Source organism: Sinohyriopsis cumingii, chromosome 17, assembly GCF_028554795.1.
Source record: "Sinohyriopsis cumingii isolate HCF-2022 chromosome 17, ASM2855479v2, whole genome shotgun sequence".
Classification (NCBI taxonomy): Eukaryota; Metazoa; Mollusca; class Bivalvia; order Unionida; family Unionidae; genus Sinohyriopsis; species Sinohyriopsis cumingii.
This window is the reverse complement of record NC_142977.1, coordinates 92546256-92562682: the sequence shown is the minus strand read 5'-3', so window position 1 is coordinate 92562682 and position 16427 is coordinate 92546256. Positions and strand designations below refer to the sequence as shown.

At 36.3% G+C, this 16427-nt stretch overlaps 1 protein-coding gene across 1 annotated transcript in view; it reads left to right on the top strand.

Annotated features, from left to right (window-relative positions):
* The window catches only part of LOC149779429 (ecdysone receptor-like), a 110967-nt gene that overhangs the window by 24488 nt on the left and 70052 nt on the right, over window positions 1-16427 (top strand). The window contains exon 2 of the mRNA XM_089940090.1: window positions 8486-8812. Coding sequence (XP_089796216.1) covers window positions 8551-8812 — 262 coding nt within the window. The 5' untranslated portion in view covers window positions 8486-8550. The remainder of the gene's footprint in view (window positions 1-8485; window positions 8813-16427) is intronic.

Here is a 16427-nt window from a genome sequence, read left to right as displayed (position 1 = left end):
TGGTGTCAGGATAATGTGACTGGGTGGGACATCATACTACATGTTTGCAGCATGATGCCCCAGTGCTAGACATCACTATAAACTGCCACACTGCAGACATTGTAGCAATATGACTGAAAAATTGTTAAAGCTACGTTAAAAATCCTAATCACACACACACAAAATTGGGAGTAAAATACTGAATTTGTGAAATTCTTATCAAGAGCCCTCTAACTTCCATGTTCAGTGAATTCTGCCTCAGTGATCCCCTCTAGATAAATTACATTTGTTCACTAAGAACAAAATTGATCATTTCATTTCAGTTTTCCACATCTTTGTTAAAGACACATATCCATAATGGACCATTTTTGTGGTTTCTGGAGTGCTTCTTTTATGTATGTTTAAAAAAAAAATTGGGGTGGGGTTGGGTCTGGTGGGGTTACGTTTTACAAAATCACAACACTTTACAGGTTATATCATGCTGAGGCAAGTAGAATAAAGTGCCAGCACAAGGGCACAGGAAAGTAACCAAATGTGGGCTGAGTTGATGGTGGGAATCAAACCCACACTCCTTTCAGTCACAAGCTTAGTGCATAAACCACTCCACCATGGCTCTGCAAAATATTTTGGGATACTGTTAAAATTAAATAATTGGAACTCTGTTGATATGAATTGTTATCACTGAATGAAGTTCCTAGTTTATGTTGAAATCGTGTTGAAATCACTGAGACTGGAGTCATGTCCATAATCTTGCACAAGCTGTTAAGTGCTAGTTTATTTACTTTGAGGGATTAATTAGGAAGGGTGTTTGAATTCAGCATATACCTTTATACAACTGAACATTTTCAATACAGTTTCTTGTACAAATCTTATTACATTAACTTTTTCCTCATGACTTGTGTAGTTAGCAACTGAATATTTAATAAGGCATAATCTGCTTTAGGCATTGCATTTTTGACCTGATATAAGTTCTGTGTAGCGTATATTCTATAGGTAACCTTATAGTTCACAGTTTTTAAGCTGGGATTCATTCATTTGGTAAATACCCACATTCAGACTTGTAATAAGAGACTACCCCATATAACCATGGTATGGTTGCATTGAATGTTGCACAGCATTTGTATAGTGTTTGTGTGGATGTTGGTTTTTATAGCACTTTTAATATATTTCTGGCTATATTACACCCTGAGGAAAAGGAAGTTACATGTGTCTTTTGCAAGGATTCACCAAGGCAGCTGACCTGGTCTGGCCTGGTTGGGTTACAGTAAACCTATAATCCTTGGATTATGAGATCAGGTGCTCTGCCAACTAAGCTACCACAGCTGCACCAGTTGTGTGGTGTACCATCATACCTTTTGTTTTAACCGACTTTTTATTTTGGTTCAGTCCCCTAGTAAAATACATAAAATTTTAAAATATTGGTAAACAGTTTCTCATTGGTTGTATCATTAATACCTGAACAAATGGATGGGTGTGGAATTTTTAGGGACTTTGTGACAATCTTGTTAGTTTTTAAATTTTACAGTCATAAAGTAAATTTTAGCAAAACTAATTTAGGGCAGAAACTAATAGAGCACTAAGCTTTTTATCCACATATTTAGTAAGGACATGAAACATTACCCTTTGTATGTCTGTTCATTGTTCCTGCTAGATTTTATATCTGGCTCAGTGTTTCAAGGCACTATGGTGGGGGGGGCCCGAGCTGTGCTGAGAAATGGCGTTAAACTCTACAACAATGACAACACTATGGTGAGGCAGTTGTATTTCAGTTCTGGCTACAATGATTTCGGTTTGAAATAGAAATAAAATACTCTGCCAATTATATCTTCATTAAAGTACTTATTTTAAAAAGAAATTTGCAGGTAAGCATCGATAAACAATACTTATATCAATGATAATGCTAAATTTGATTGGTTGTCCTTGTTACTGGTCATACAACTTATGGGATGGTCACTGTTGTCCGTCATTCATCTGTCCATTGGCAAAAGTATATTAGCATTACTCCTCATAAACTGCTGGGAGTATTGCCATGAAACTGTGTTCACACATTCATTGATAGCTCTAGTTTATCCTAAATAAAAATGGTGCTCCTTATACATCCACTATGGCCACCACAGTGACCATCTTGTTATCTCAACTACTCCTGAACTGAAAATATATCAGCATGGGGTTTTCATTAGCTTTTATGACATTTCATTGATCCTAAATACAAATCAGACTGCACAGATCTCCAATATAACCACTACAGTGGCCATCTTGAAAATCTAGTTATTGTTAATCAACCTGAATGGACATTTATACCAACATTGAGTTTTCATCAAAGAGACTTCTTATATATCTTATATATCTAGTTGATCTCAAATGAAAATGGTGATGATCTGACATCCAATATGGCCACCACAGCAGCCATCTTGAAAATCTTGTTGCTACTCCTGAATGAAAGATCACCAGTTATTATCTACTTTTGAGAGAGTGACTTATGTAAGGTGAAGTTGTTTGCATTTAAAACATGCACAATGGAGAGAATGTTAGCATACCTCTATGCTACATTAATGTTGTTATTGTTGTTGTAGTGTTTAACGCCATTTTTCAGCACACGATAGGCTATACATGGCGGCCAGTATTAATGGTGGAGGAAGAACCCGGGAAAACCCTGGAAAGAACCACTGACCCACGAGTATCTACTGGCAAGCTTTCTCACATACCGACATTGGCTGCATTCGAGACTCTAGCACACGCAGGCAGAGGTGAGATGGCAGTGATCCATAATGGAGAGCACTTTAGACCACTCGGCCACTAGGGGCCCCTCAACATTAATGTAATGTGGATGATATTTCTTTGGATATTGTACTTTTGGAAATAGTGCATGATCTAAGCACACTGCTAACTAAAATGACTTCTCCCTTGTGCTAAAAAATCAGCCTGAATTAGTCTAAAGTACACTATCCATAGCAGCTATTAAAATAGGGAAAATGAAATTTGCCAGAGTAGACAATACCAGCTTCTGAAAGTGCAATGAATGAATTACCAAATGTATAAAATGTTAAGAAAACGTTATTGGCTCTTTTTTATACAATTTACAACTGAAGTTCAGGAAGTGAAAATGACCAAGTGGAGTTAGCACTTTTTTGAAAGGTGCACATCTGGAGTAAGGCCAAGCTGTATACTCTATAAACCATTTTACACCCATCAATCATATACCAAAATAATGGGAATTAAAGGTTCTTTGAATTATGCCTAAGATATGCAAGGTCCTTTTTAAATAGCCAGTATAACCAGTGAGGAAAGCGGGGGAAATTCTTTTTCTTTAAAATTCTAACCCTATGCTAAATACGAAACTGTAGAGCACCACCTAAAGAATCATTATGATCTTTAATTAGTCTTAATAAATGTTCCAATCAGAAATCAGGTATGGCCACCATCGCAGCCATCTTGAAAGTCTTATTATTGCACGTTCTGTTAAGTTGAAAGTCATTTCAACATGGGTTTTTCATGTGAAGATCCAATTATGATATCTAGTTGAACCTGAATGAGATCGGTGCCACTCTGACCTCAAATGCAGCTACCATGGCAGCCATCATGAAACTCTTCTTGCTGCTACTCCTCCTAAATCGAAAGTCCTATTGATAAATTTTACATAAAGGCTACAACAGGCTTGACACCCATATCTGTTAGGTGAAAACATCTGGTTTATGCAGGTCTTATCCTTCATCTTGCCTTAAGAGTTTATTTTTATGATCATAGAATTTCTAAAAATGAATTTGGGAAAATCTTGGGAATAAATTTCAGCTTGTTATTGGTTATAAATGTTTACTTTTAAAACAAAAATAGCTGGCTAGAATGATTTTCTTCACTATCAAAGACAAAGTTCTAAAAGGATAAAAACAGTCAATCACGTACTCAAGTAAGTCAGTAAGTGGTTTTTGATTTGTTGAATGCCATTGATGATGTCAGTTCAGAATTATCAACTGACATAGGGTGTTCACTAGAAGATATCCTGTGGTGTCTAGTTGTTACTGAATGAAAATGAAGCTGGCATGACAGCCAATATAATCATCATGGTATCCAGTTACAAAATATTGTCACATCTCCAGAAGAATAAATCACTTATTTGTTATGATATTTAACTTGTCATAAATGAAGATAGTACCCTGCATACATCAAATATGGCTGTCACAATGAACAAATTGAAAATCTTGTCACTAAATCTTAGGTAATATTGGCATGGCATTGTCACACAAAGTCTTTTGTTTGTGTCTAGTTTGTCCTAAATGAAAATTTGCCTTTCTTACCTCAATGGCCACCTCGTGGGTAATTTTGAAAATCTTGTAGCTCAAGAATATCGAAGATGGTTTTAATACTCAGCATTTAAAAAGAAGAAATGGTCTTATTTTGAATTCCTTGGAATTCCTTATGGACAGTAGAGCATATGTCCCCTTGAGGTACTTTTGTTTTGAAATTGGGTGATCTATAATATAATGTAAGATGTGTAAACAATCAACTGCAGCCTCTTTGCTGGCTGGAGATTAGATTAATTCATACTGGTAATTACTGCTGCAGTATAAAGTGCAGATTGTCTTGCCTTGCAGCTTGTCAGCATTTGTTTACTCCTTCTCTGAAGCTGTGATGTTGTTGTAAACCTTGTAAATATTAATCCTTATGGCATTTGTGTCAAAATTACAGGGATATCTTTAGGAAAAGCTTTGCACTCATTGATGCACATCAAGACACAGAAATAAATACATGTAGAGAGAAGTATCTTAATAATCCTAGACCAGGGTGGGTGGTGCATGGCTTATAATAATTTGTTTGAATCTTGTTTTGTATATTTAATTTGTAACTGACCTTTGTCCATAATTGAGGGTAGTATTTAGATGTATGTTCTTCTCAGATTTTCACTCTATATTCCAGGAAAATAAATTATTTGTTGAATTTTACAAAATAAATGCATGGTTTTCACTCTTTTCTGTTGCTTAGCTTAAGACCAATTCAGCAATTGTAACAGAAAATTGGGGGCAATTATCTAGGGGAAACATTTGATCAAGCTGATTCAGAAAACTTCAGTTTGCTTTTTCAATTTTAATTAACTTTGTTTCTGAAATTTTTTCGTCCCTGGTATTTTAGTTTTAAATATTTAATAAATCTTTTGTGAAACCAACAATCTTTCACTGTGTCATCAAACATAGAGAACGTTTTTTCAAATCTCGTAACCCAGGAACATTTAGAGTACCTGATAAAGGATGAATTACTTAGCTTTCCAGACAGTACGATATTCTGAGGCAATGGCTTCTTTCTTTTTTGTCCAATATTCTGTGGAAAATAATTTGGGGGGATGAAAGTACTATGGGTTTGATTAGTAAGTCTTCGTCTGGCTCTGAAATGAAATTAAAATTTAAATTAAAAAGCATATGGAAATGGAGTTAAGAAGGCTTCAGCTTCAGAGAGAAAAAGAGGAGGGAGAGAGAGTGAGCACAACTAGGTGCTAATTATGATTTGTGTAAAGAATGTATCTTGATGGGTTATGAGTTGGTACCATAGGCACATTGACAGACATTTAGAAACTGTAGAAAAGAAACTGGGCAGACCCATGATCATTAGTAATTTCACTTGCACAGAGCATAATGTCATAAGAGTTCAAAATTTTTGGTACTATCACACTGCCTTCATCAGCGACTAAATGTTGATCGTGTGACAGTGTGATATTGCCAAATATTTCAAACTCTTAAGACATTTATGCTTTGAGCAAGGGAAATTACCAATGATCATGAATTATCCAGCAACCTTTTCTGTTGGGCATAGCCATGTCAAATTTGCAAGGGAATAAGATTTGATAGGTGGTGCTTAGTCATGACGGTTGAAGAAGACTATGATAACCTCAGACATTAGCTGAAGAGTTCAAGAGTTGCATCCATAGTGACATCAAGACCTACCTTGATGAACAAAATGTTGAAACTTCTGAAAATGCTGCTGAAGCAGCTGATGGACTCAGTATTCCTTGATTTCCATGTGTCCTGCATCTCCAACACATTCATTTCCAGTATTCAGAATTGACGACTGCATTTACAAAATGCCCCCAAAATCACCAAGTTTGATCTTTTTGAAAGAATTCTGGCAACTTCTGTTCATAGAAAGAGCATTAGAAATTTTGGCATTTGTAACTCCAGATGGACTTTATCAATATAAAGTGAAGGGCCCAGAGTGACAGAGTAGTCTAAAGCACTCACCATTACAGATCATTACCTTTGTCTGCATGGGTTCAAGTCTCAGGTTCGGCCAACGTGGGTATGTGAGGAAGCATGCCAGTAGCTTCTGATGGGTCGGTGGTTCTTTCCAGGGTTTTCCTGGGTTCTTCCTCCACCATTGAAACTGACCACCATGAATAGCCTATCTTGTGCTGAAAAATGGCATTAATCCCTACAACAACAACAACAGCAATATAAAGTGATGCCATTTGAAAAATTCCCCTTTGACTTTCCAGCATTTAATGAACATTATAAGATCTGGTCTATATAACTTTGCAGCATACATCAATGACATCATCATCCACATTATCAACTGGAAAGATCACTTGGAAACCATTTTGAAATTCTTTGATTGACTCTATAATGCAAATGTTAATTTATCCAAAAGTGAGTTTCGCTGTGCTTGTGTACCGTTTTTAGGACATATTGTTGGACATTGGTCAAGTTAAGCCTTTTGAAATTAAGGTCAAGGCTTTCTATGAATTTGCAGGTCCTATGAGTAAAAAGCAACTGATGCAATTTCTTGGGCATGGCTGGATATTATCATAAATTTTCTCCACTAGTTTTATCCATAATTGTTGAACCTCTGACTGATTTGATGAATAAGAAAACCAAGTTTCATTGGTCTGACAAGCCATACTTAAGAGTGCACCAGTGTTTTCAGCTCCAAATTCAGTCAATAATTTAAAATGTATGTTGATGCAAGTGATGTTGGTGTTGGTGGAGTATTAATTCAGGAAGACAAAAATGGTATAGATCATCCGGGGTGCTGTTTTTTTTAAAAAAATGTAAACAAGCACCAGAGAAATTATTTGGTTTTGATATTTGCTTTGCAACACTTCAAATGTATATTAATTCTTTTCCTTCTCTGATTAGTATATTCAATGATTGCAACCTCATAACTTTCATTAATAAATGAAAAACAAAAAAAATCATATTGTTAGGGTTGTGTTTGATGTTGCAGGAATACAATATTGACATAAAGCACATCAAGGTAAAATATATGTTACTGCAGATTCACATTCACATATATAGAATTACTATGTTGTTTCATTTTGTGTATATCTTTTGACATTCATAAGACATCCTCCAGTGTAATTTTAATTATTATATTATCATATGTATGTTTGATTAATATGTAAAGAAAGCTATATTGTATAAATCTTTTTTATGAGAGGAGGTGTTAGGTATATTTAATTTGCACTGTGTGCTGGCTTTTGTCCATAATACTACGCTTTGTATGTTATTGAAGGTAGGAGTTGGGCCTATGTGACTAAATGTTTTGTTAATTTGTACACAACATATTACATAGCTGATATTTGTCTATGGTATTAGATTATATATTAAGATCATTATTAGTTGGAGATAAAGATATTGACAGATGTAGAGTTATTTTTAAAATTTATAATGTTCTCGAAGCAGGTAGTTAATGAATTTGATGGAAAAGTGACCTTCAACCTGGCTTTGTTTTTGTGTCTTAGTTTTTATATAAATGTTGTTTACTTCAAAATTATTCATCTCTCATCTTAGCACCAGTCATTGTGGAAATCAATTTGTGTTTCATTTAATCTGAAATAATTTATTTCAATTATTGATTGGAATTACAAAGTACAGACTAAATAACTATTTTGTTACTATTGTGAATTCACTCAAGGATGTTTTGGATTATATCATTAGAATACATCAAGACTGTTAGCACATTACTGTTTCAGGTTATTGGTACATCAGCACATTCAAAATCAGAATTCAATCGGAACACCACAGAAATTCATTCAGAATACTGTATATATTTTTTTTTACTTGTAATATGACTTTTTTCTCTATAGGGGATTTAATTCACAATACTGTAATATCTTTTTAAACTTTCACTTTTATTCTAGGGAAATAAATTGGTTGTTGAATTTTACAAAACTTATTACTTTTTGCTCTTTTCAGTTGCTTAGTTCAGGCAGGTTGTGGCCATGTATTTATTATGCTTACCATTTGATGCAAAGCATGTGGACATTGTTCTGGTATTATAATATCTTGACCTATAGGCTATACAGCTTGTTTCATATTATTTTAAATAAATCATGTAGATCCTTGTCTGGAAGAGCTTGATCTGCATTGATTCTTTTGCTGACTGTTTTAAGCATGCCATGTTGACCCTGGTCAAACAGAATTATGCAATATCAGATTTTGGTTGGCATTTTTAGCAGTTGTATTTGCAATGTATGTGAATAAATATGGAGCTTTTATTCGTTAAAATTTTGTATTCTTTTCAGTTTTTAACGAGACTGATGGCTCATCCTATTATCCTCATCATGTGGGCTCGTACCTAGACTGTAGCATGGTGATTGGTAGTCCCCCTGGGCCTCTCATGCCCATGGATACAGACCCAATGCACGTAGCTACAGAAATGCATTTCTCTCCTGATATGCGTATGGGCTCATTAGCGGATCGGGCCATAACCTCCAGCACAGGGAGTGATGCAAAGAAAAAGAAAGGGTCTGGAGTAGTTGGAAAAAGCATTGAAGAGGAGTTGTGTAGAATTTGTGGAGACAGGGCTTCAGGGTATCATTACAATGCCCTAAGCTGTGAAGGTTGTAAAGGTGAGTTCAAATTTAATTTTTTAATTTAAATTTAATTAAAACCAGGTGAAATTAACTCATATGTAACCCTGCAGATGGTATGTGTTTACTGTGGTGTTTCAGGTTCCCCATTGCAGAAGTTTTGCTAATAAGCAAAGCCTTGAGAAACTGAACCAGTCTACACTTGCTCTATCAAATGACAGACCTCAGAGATGAGCAAGTGTAGTTGAACAACAAATTCTCATATACTTCCTTTACTTATGGTAATCCTTACTGTCCTGGGGTATTGGGCTGGTTGGGGCCATAGGTGATTGGTGTATAACCCATTGATATACCAACAACTCATTTCAGGTGGATATAATGTATTTCTCAAAGCACAGTTCTTATTCACCATGTTTTTTTGTGAATCACTTTTTTTAATGAGGTATCAGTTTTAAGCTCTGATAGTCACAGGTTTGATCAATATTGATTAGGTTTGTTATAAGCAAGTATCATCAAGATTTTTAGGGAGTTTGATTATGAGTTGAACTCGCATTTGATTGGCTGAATTTGAGAACACAATAAGCCATATTTTTTTATCAGAGTTGGGTCATATTTAGTGTGTATCATTTTGTATGTAGGCTTAGATTAAGAACTAGGATGAACTTGATTAATTTCATCATCTGCACATAATTTATGAGATGATCAGATGAGCTTTTGAACATTCTAGTGATCATATTTCTTGTCAGATTTTGATCAGATTTGGTATGTATACTTGTATCATCAAGTTCCCTCAAGAATTCAGTTGTGAGTTTGAACCGCACTTATTAATGAGGATCTAGGCTGATTAAAAGATGAGATCTGAACCTGCAATGATCTGGTCATGATTCCAATGCTGTAACTATAGAGCCACTGTAGCTTCACAAGGTTGGGATCTCAATGATTTCTAAGTTTTGACTCAAGGACATGGTTCCAGAGGGTAAGTCAGACCAAGTAATCCATGCTGACTGCACAGGTTAACTCCTCTAATATTGTAGAGTAATTATATGTACTGTGAAAGTGCGGTCATGAACAGCTTCTATTTTATAAATTTCAGCCTGGTCCAAATGGGCAGGGAGATATCTGTGTATAATGCTGGCAGTCTTTAAAATCTTATCACTACTCCTCCTACATGGATGGTCATATCAACATGGGGCTTCACTAAAAGACTTTGTATGATGTCTAGCTGGTCCTAAATCAAACTGGTGCTGATGTGATATCCAATATGGCCATCACAGTTGCCATCTTGAAAAGTTATCATAACTCCACCTGAACAGAAAGTCATAGTGATGTGGTATTTGCACAAAAAGACTTCATATGATATCCATTTGGTCTTAAATGAAAATGGTGCCTGTCCAATAGGGCCACCATACTGTGGTTATCTTGGAAATCTTGTTATCACTACTCCTTCCAGCTCGATGGTCATATCAACATGTCTAGTTGTTCCTAATTGAAAATGGTGCTGATCTGATGTTCAATATGACTGCAACAGCAGATATCTTGAAAATATTCTTGTCACTACTCTTCCCCAACTGAAGGTCATATTGAAATGAGGATTTCAGTGGAAGACTTCTTATGATGTCAATTTATCCTAAATGAATATGGCAGGCCCAATATGGCTGCTGCTGTGGCCATTTTGAAAATCTCATAACTACTCCTCATGAATAGAAAGTCATGTTGACTTGGGATTTGCACCAGAAGATTTTGTATGATTTTTGCTAGCCTAAACAAAATGGTGCCAATCTGATGCATAATATGGCTGTCACAGTGGCCAGGTTGAAAATCTTGCTGTCATTACTCTGCATGAATGCTTGCATCAGCATGAGGTTTTCACAAAAAGACTTACCATACTGTTTTGTGAATCCTAAATTAAAATAGTGCTTTTCCAATGTCCAGTATATGACCATCTTGAAATCTAGTGTGAAATGGAAAGTCACTCTTCCCAAATGGATGGATATATCAACATTGGTGTTTCACCAGTAGACTTCTTTTGATACCTTGTTGTTGCTAAATAACAGTGGTGCCAGTGATACATCCAATATGGCTGCCATGAAGACTGTGTTAAAAATCTTGTTGCCACTACTTACGCTGAATGGATAATCATCATTACATGGAGTTTTTACCAAAAGACTTATAATAATATCTCTTTGTTCTGAATAAAAATGGTTCCAAACTGACATCTACCACTGCAGCTAATTTGAAAATCTTGTTATTGCTGAAGAATATCAGAGATGGTGTCAGCACTGGACAGTTAGAAGGAATGCATGGCCATATCTTGAATTCCTGGAAATTCTTTTCATCCAGTAGAGCATCAGTTCCTTCTAGGAACTCTTGTTCTAATTTGTAGGCTTATACATGTATATGCTTAGATGTGACGATTATAAGTATCGGTCTCTGTTTAGAGCTTAATTGCATAGTACTCACCATGTCTTAGTTTGAGCATAATAATGACGATATTGTAACCCTTAGCTGCTGTTCGTAGCCAAGACATTTTCCATATATTACCAAGGAGTAACATATTGATGGATTTTTTTACATCAGCGGAAGCTCTCTTCCTTGGAGAAACACTCTATCTTGGGTTATTCTGCAATTAATTTCTTACAGCCATGTATGAAGCTGTCAATTCTATAGGATAAAATGGGTGTGTTTGTCATATGACATTTACTTCCCAGTCAAAGCAGTTCATTGTATGTGGATTATTTGTGCAAACTTATATGATAGATTCATGGACCATCCGCATTTGAATGCATGCTCTATGTTTGAGTTTGACACTTTTCTTGCAAATGTTAGTGACATGACACAGTTTGGTAACTACTGATTACATGGACTCTTTGATCACTTATTACAGTCAAGTGGCTGAGTGGTCTAAAGCACTTACCATTACGGATCACCGCCATCTCACCTCTATCTGCATGGGTTCAAGTCTCAGGCTCGGCCAGTGTGGGTATGTGAGAAAGCTGGTTGGTAGTTTCTCGTCAGTTGGTGGTTCTTTCTTGGGTTTTCCAGATTCTTCCTCCACCATTTATACTGACTGCCATGTATAGCCTATCTTGTGCTCAAACATCATGAGTTAAACCCAGTAACAACTATGACAGCTTATTACAGTCAACCAAGAAAGTTCAGAATGATGCAGGCATTAATGCTTATGAGTTGATGAATTGAGGTCAACTGTGTACAACAGTTATAGTTTACTGCCAGGGTTGAATTACTGACAATACTAGTTTCAGTGAATGGACAGTACTATAATTACTGATAATACTAGTTTCAGTGAATGGACCGTACTATAATTACTGATAATACTAGTTTCAGTGAATGGACAGTACTAGAATTACTGACAATGCTATTTTCAGTGAATGGACAGTACTAGAATTACTGGAAAAACTATTTTCATTGAATGGACAGTACCTGAATTACTGACAAAACTAGTTTCAGTGAATGGACAGTATCTGAATTACTGACAAAACTAGTTTCAGTGAATGGACAGTACCTGAATTACTGACAAAACTAGTTTCAGTGAATGGACAGTACCTGAATTACTGACAATACTAGTTTCAGTGAATGGACAGTACTAGAATTACTGATACAGCTGTAATACTAGTTTCAGTGAATGGACAGTACTAGAATTACTGACAAAACTATTTTCAGTGAATGGACAGCACTAGAATTACTGACAAAACTATTTTCATTGAATGGACAGTACCTGAATTACTGACAAAACTAGTTTCAGTGAATGGACAGTACTAGAATTACTGACAAAACTATTTTCATTGAAAGGACAGTACCTGAATTACTGACAAAACTAGTTTCAGTGTATGGACAGTACCTGAATGTGATTTGTCTGATAGAAAGGGCCCCAGGTGTCCAGATTGCCTAAAGCACTTGTCTTGACAGATCAATCACATCTCACATCTGGGTTTGAGTCTCAGCTTGGCCAATGTAGGTATGTGAGGAAGCTTGCCAGTTGTTTTTTGTGGGTTGGTGGTTCTCCTCAATGGTATCCTGTGTTCCTCCTCCACCAAAGATACTGTCCACCATGTATAGCTTTTCACAAAAATTCATTTCATTGAAATTTAATATTTACTTTGTGTCATTCTTGGAGTGCCAGTAGAGATTCTAATACCAAATGTTATCAGAACAAAACTGGTGCAGCCTGAGTGTTGACATACTTCATGAACAAATGAAAGAAAATCTTGTTGATTAATTTTTTTATTTGATGACTGCAGTCAGATATGGAAGGAAAATTGAAACAGACATCTGTATAAAAAATAAAAATAAAATAAACAACAAAGAAATTGTTTCCAGACTGAAGAATTTTAGTTGTGTAGATTCGTCATAGAGAATATGTGGCAACATTATGATTGGTATCAGGAATTGTGCCTGAATATGTTTTGTTTTAAAAAAAGAAATCAATAGCAGATCATGGTTAAACTCAGTTTGCTGCTACCACCTAATGAGACCTTTGTTGGGTTGAAGCATTTTTAATAAATATATATTACAAACAGTAGATTCATATCTATCTCTGAAGTCTGTCAAAATGTCTGGTTGAACTTGGAAATATTTAAGGCTCACTGTTTGTGAGTGTGTGTGCATGCATGTGTGTGTGGTCTAGGAAAGAAGATAATGATGTCAACATTGAAAGATAATGTGGCAACTATGAACATCATTACAGGTTTAATGTTTGAATATGCATTATATCAACTTCCCAGGAGAGCATTTATGGTCTATTGTTTAGATCAATTACTTGCAGTTTGGATTTGTGATCACTGAATCACATGATCACCATAATAGCATTTTATCCATTGAATATGTTTCCTAATTACATTAATGTTAGGAATATAAGCCTACTACAGTAGAAACTGTCTTGAAAGACCATCCCTTCTGCCAAAAAATAATGGTCTCTCAAGACATGCAGTCTCACATGACAGGTCATAACATTATATAACCAATAAATCTGCACAAGAAGAACATGGTCTCTCAAGACAGGTGGTCTTTCATAGCAGTGGTCTCACAAGACAGGTTTTACTGTATCTCCCAAATCCAGCCCTCCCAAAAACAAAAATGTATCTTTTCTGTCTATAAGATATAGACAGAGGGCAGTAATTCTTGCCCACTAACTCAGCTTACCACCTATTGGTGGCACTAGTTTTAAGCTTTTGCAGGTGAACTGACAGACATCATTCACTTCCCCTCCCAAAAGCAAGTGGATATTTGTGCTGTTTTCATTCCATCCGTTGAGGATTTTGTTATGCTCCGATTATTAAGGATTATTCTACAGGTGGTATACATGTTTGAAATTTTGTCCATAATTAAATGAATTTTTTTACCTATGAAGACCTAATTTCTGCATTCTCTGATTTACACGGCTACATTGTATTAGAACGTCTTGAAGCTCATTTTCATGCACACTATTGATCACTCCTGGTATTGAGGATGTCTCCAATGTTTTTAATGCAACAATGGATCCAACATTATCATTACTCTGGCAGTATACAGCTATGTATGCTGCTGTCTGTATGTCAGACACTGTAGGCGACCCACGGTCCACTTTGTAGAAACCTTACACAAAGTCCCATCTTCTTGCAAGAGGTTTGTGGGTTGGTAGATTGTACCTTCTTTCAAGGTGTCCACATAAATTTGGTTCTTGTTATCTAGAGGTTGACTGCGCTCGATGTTATTGGAAAGGTCATGCATATTAATTGTATTTCTTGCACTGTATTGTTTATGTTTCTTTTTTTTAGTTTGCAAGTCAAAATTAAAATTAATGGTTTGTCAAAAATTAAGTCATGGTCATCCATTTTGGTTGTGATCTCAGTCAAGATATATAATGGTAGATTTTGTGTTTCAATACAAGTGTCTGTATAATTGAGATCAGCTGCAGTGATTGCAGAAACTGTCCAAGGGTTCAGATTAATTATCTCCAGGAGGGGTATAACAAACTAATCCATTGATTAGCCATAGCATAATTGTATAGAGCATACCAAGTAGTGAGTTTTATCAATGTCTAACAGAAGATAACCGATTTCATTATGATAAGTTTGTCTGCTATGGCCAGTACGATAGAACAAGAGGAAAGCTCTCATGTTCCAATGCCATCTAAAGGCAGCACACAAACTGATGACATGGATGTAGTCAGTACCTCATCCACAGCATGTGGAGCCAGAGGCACAGAAATAGAGAATAAAGGGAACCAACATTCCAAGACACTTGGTTGATTTCCTACAGCTGGCTAAGGAAATAACTAAAAAGGATGAATGCTATGTGTTCTTCATTGTGGATACAAGATAATCCATTTGCTAACAAAAATGGTTGCACAGGTTAACCTGTACTCTTCAGAGGCTGCAACCTTGGCTGAATACAGCCTTGCAACAAATGTGATCCGACAACAGAACTATCCTAGGGACAACTTGTTGTGGAAAGTATGTTCAAATATGATGAAGACCAGTTACCAAGTTTGTTTAATTTGGCCAAAATTGTTGTGGTTCTCCCAGCTATAAACAGCAGATTGTGAGAGGGGATTCAGTTCATAAAACAGAATTGACAATGCTCTTGACATCAGAAACAGTGAATAAACAGATGACTATACAGATACAAGGATATTGACCATTTCCCATTTTCAGCTTTAAAGAAGTGTACTGGTATGAAGCAGAGGAGAATATTTACCAGCTCAGCAAACTTTCTATATTTTGTTGTCAAAGAAGTGATTTAAAGTCATTAAATGCTCGTCTTAAATTAGGTGTGCATATACGGAATGATAATAATGTCTCCCATCAGCTCCCGTTCAGCATTGTCCCCCCCCCCCCGATTCTCCCCTTAGGAGACACCTCCCCTGCTTAAAAAGATTCCTGGCAGCATCTCTAAATATAGTGGCCATGTCTTTGTTGTTCTCTGGAAATTTTTTCCCAATTGTGCAGTCAAGGCTGGTAATGCATATCCCACCCTGCAAACCTCCCATTGGACTGCCTCTGCTGTTTGCTGGTATGACAGAGGATTATTATGGAGGCAGGAAATCCAAGAACTGCCCATCCTTCATTCTCCGCACTGTAACCATTCCCTTCTACATCATCTCTAATTCACCCTGGATGACTAGAGACAAGGAGATAAAGTATCATTCACTGCACAACTTCATAGCCTGGAGTCACCATCCCTGCCCTGTACATGACGACAATCTGCTAATCAGTTTTGGGGGAAGTCAGATGTAGGGGATAGGAAACAACATGTCTTTTCTCTTTTGCAATTGATTTGTTTCCCCAAATGCCTGCAGACAAGTATCCAGTAGTCATCCAACTCTTGACTATTTCCACAAGTGATTTGGTGATTCAAACTGCTGCAGAATGTCTTTGGTTCTCACTTTGCCAACCCCCTCCCCCTTTGTCCTCTATATTTCTTTTTTGATTAAAATTGGCAATTGCAATCAGATATGGAGATGACATGATCAGTCCACCTCTCCATCTCTCCGAATGAATTTGCCATCTGTCTCAGTCTGACAGATGTTTATTTTCATGTTCCCATCCATCTCTTACTCATTGTGTATTGACATCATCTGACCAGCATGTTTCTGTATTCTGACTTCGGAGACCAGTGGTATAATATTCAAAGACTAAGTCATTTGGCAAACTTC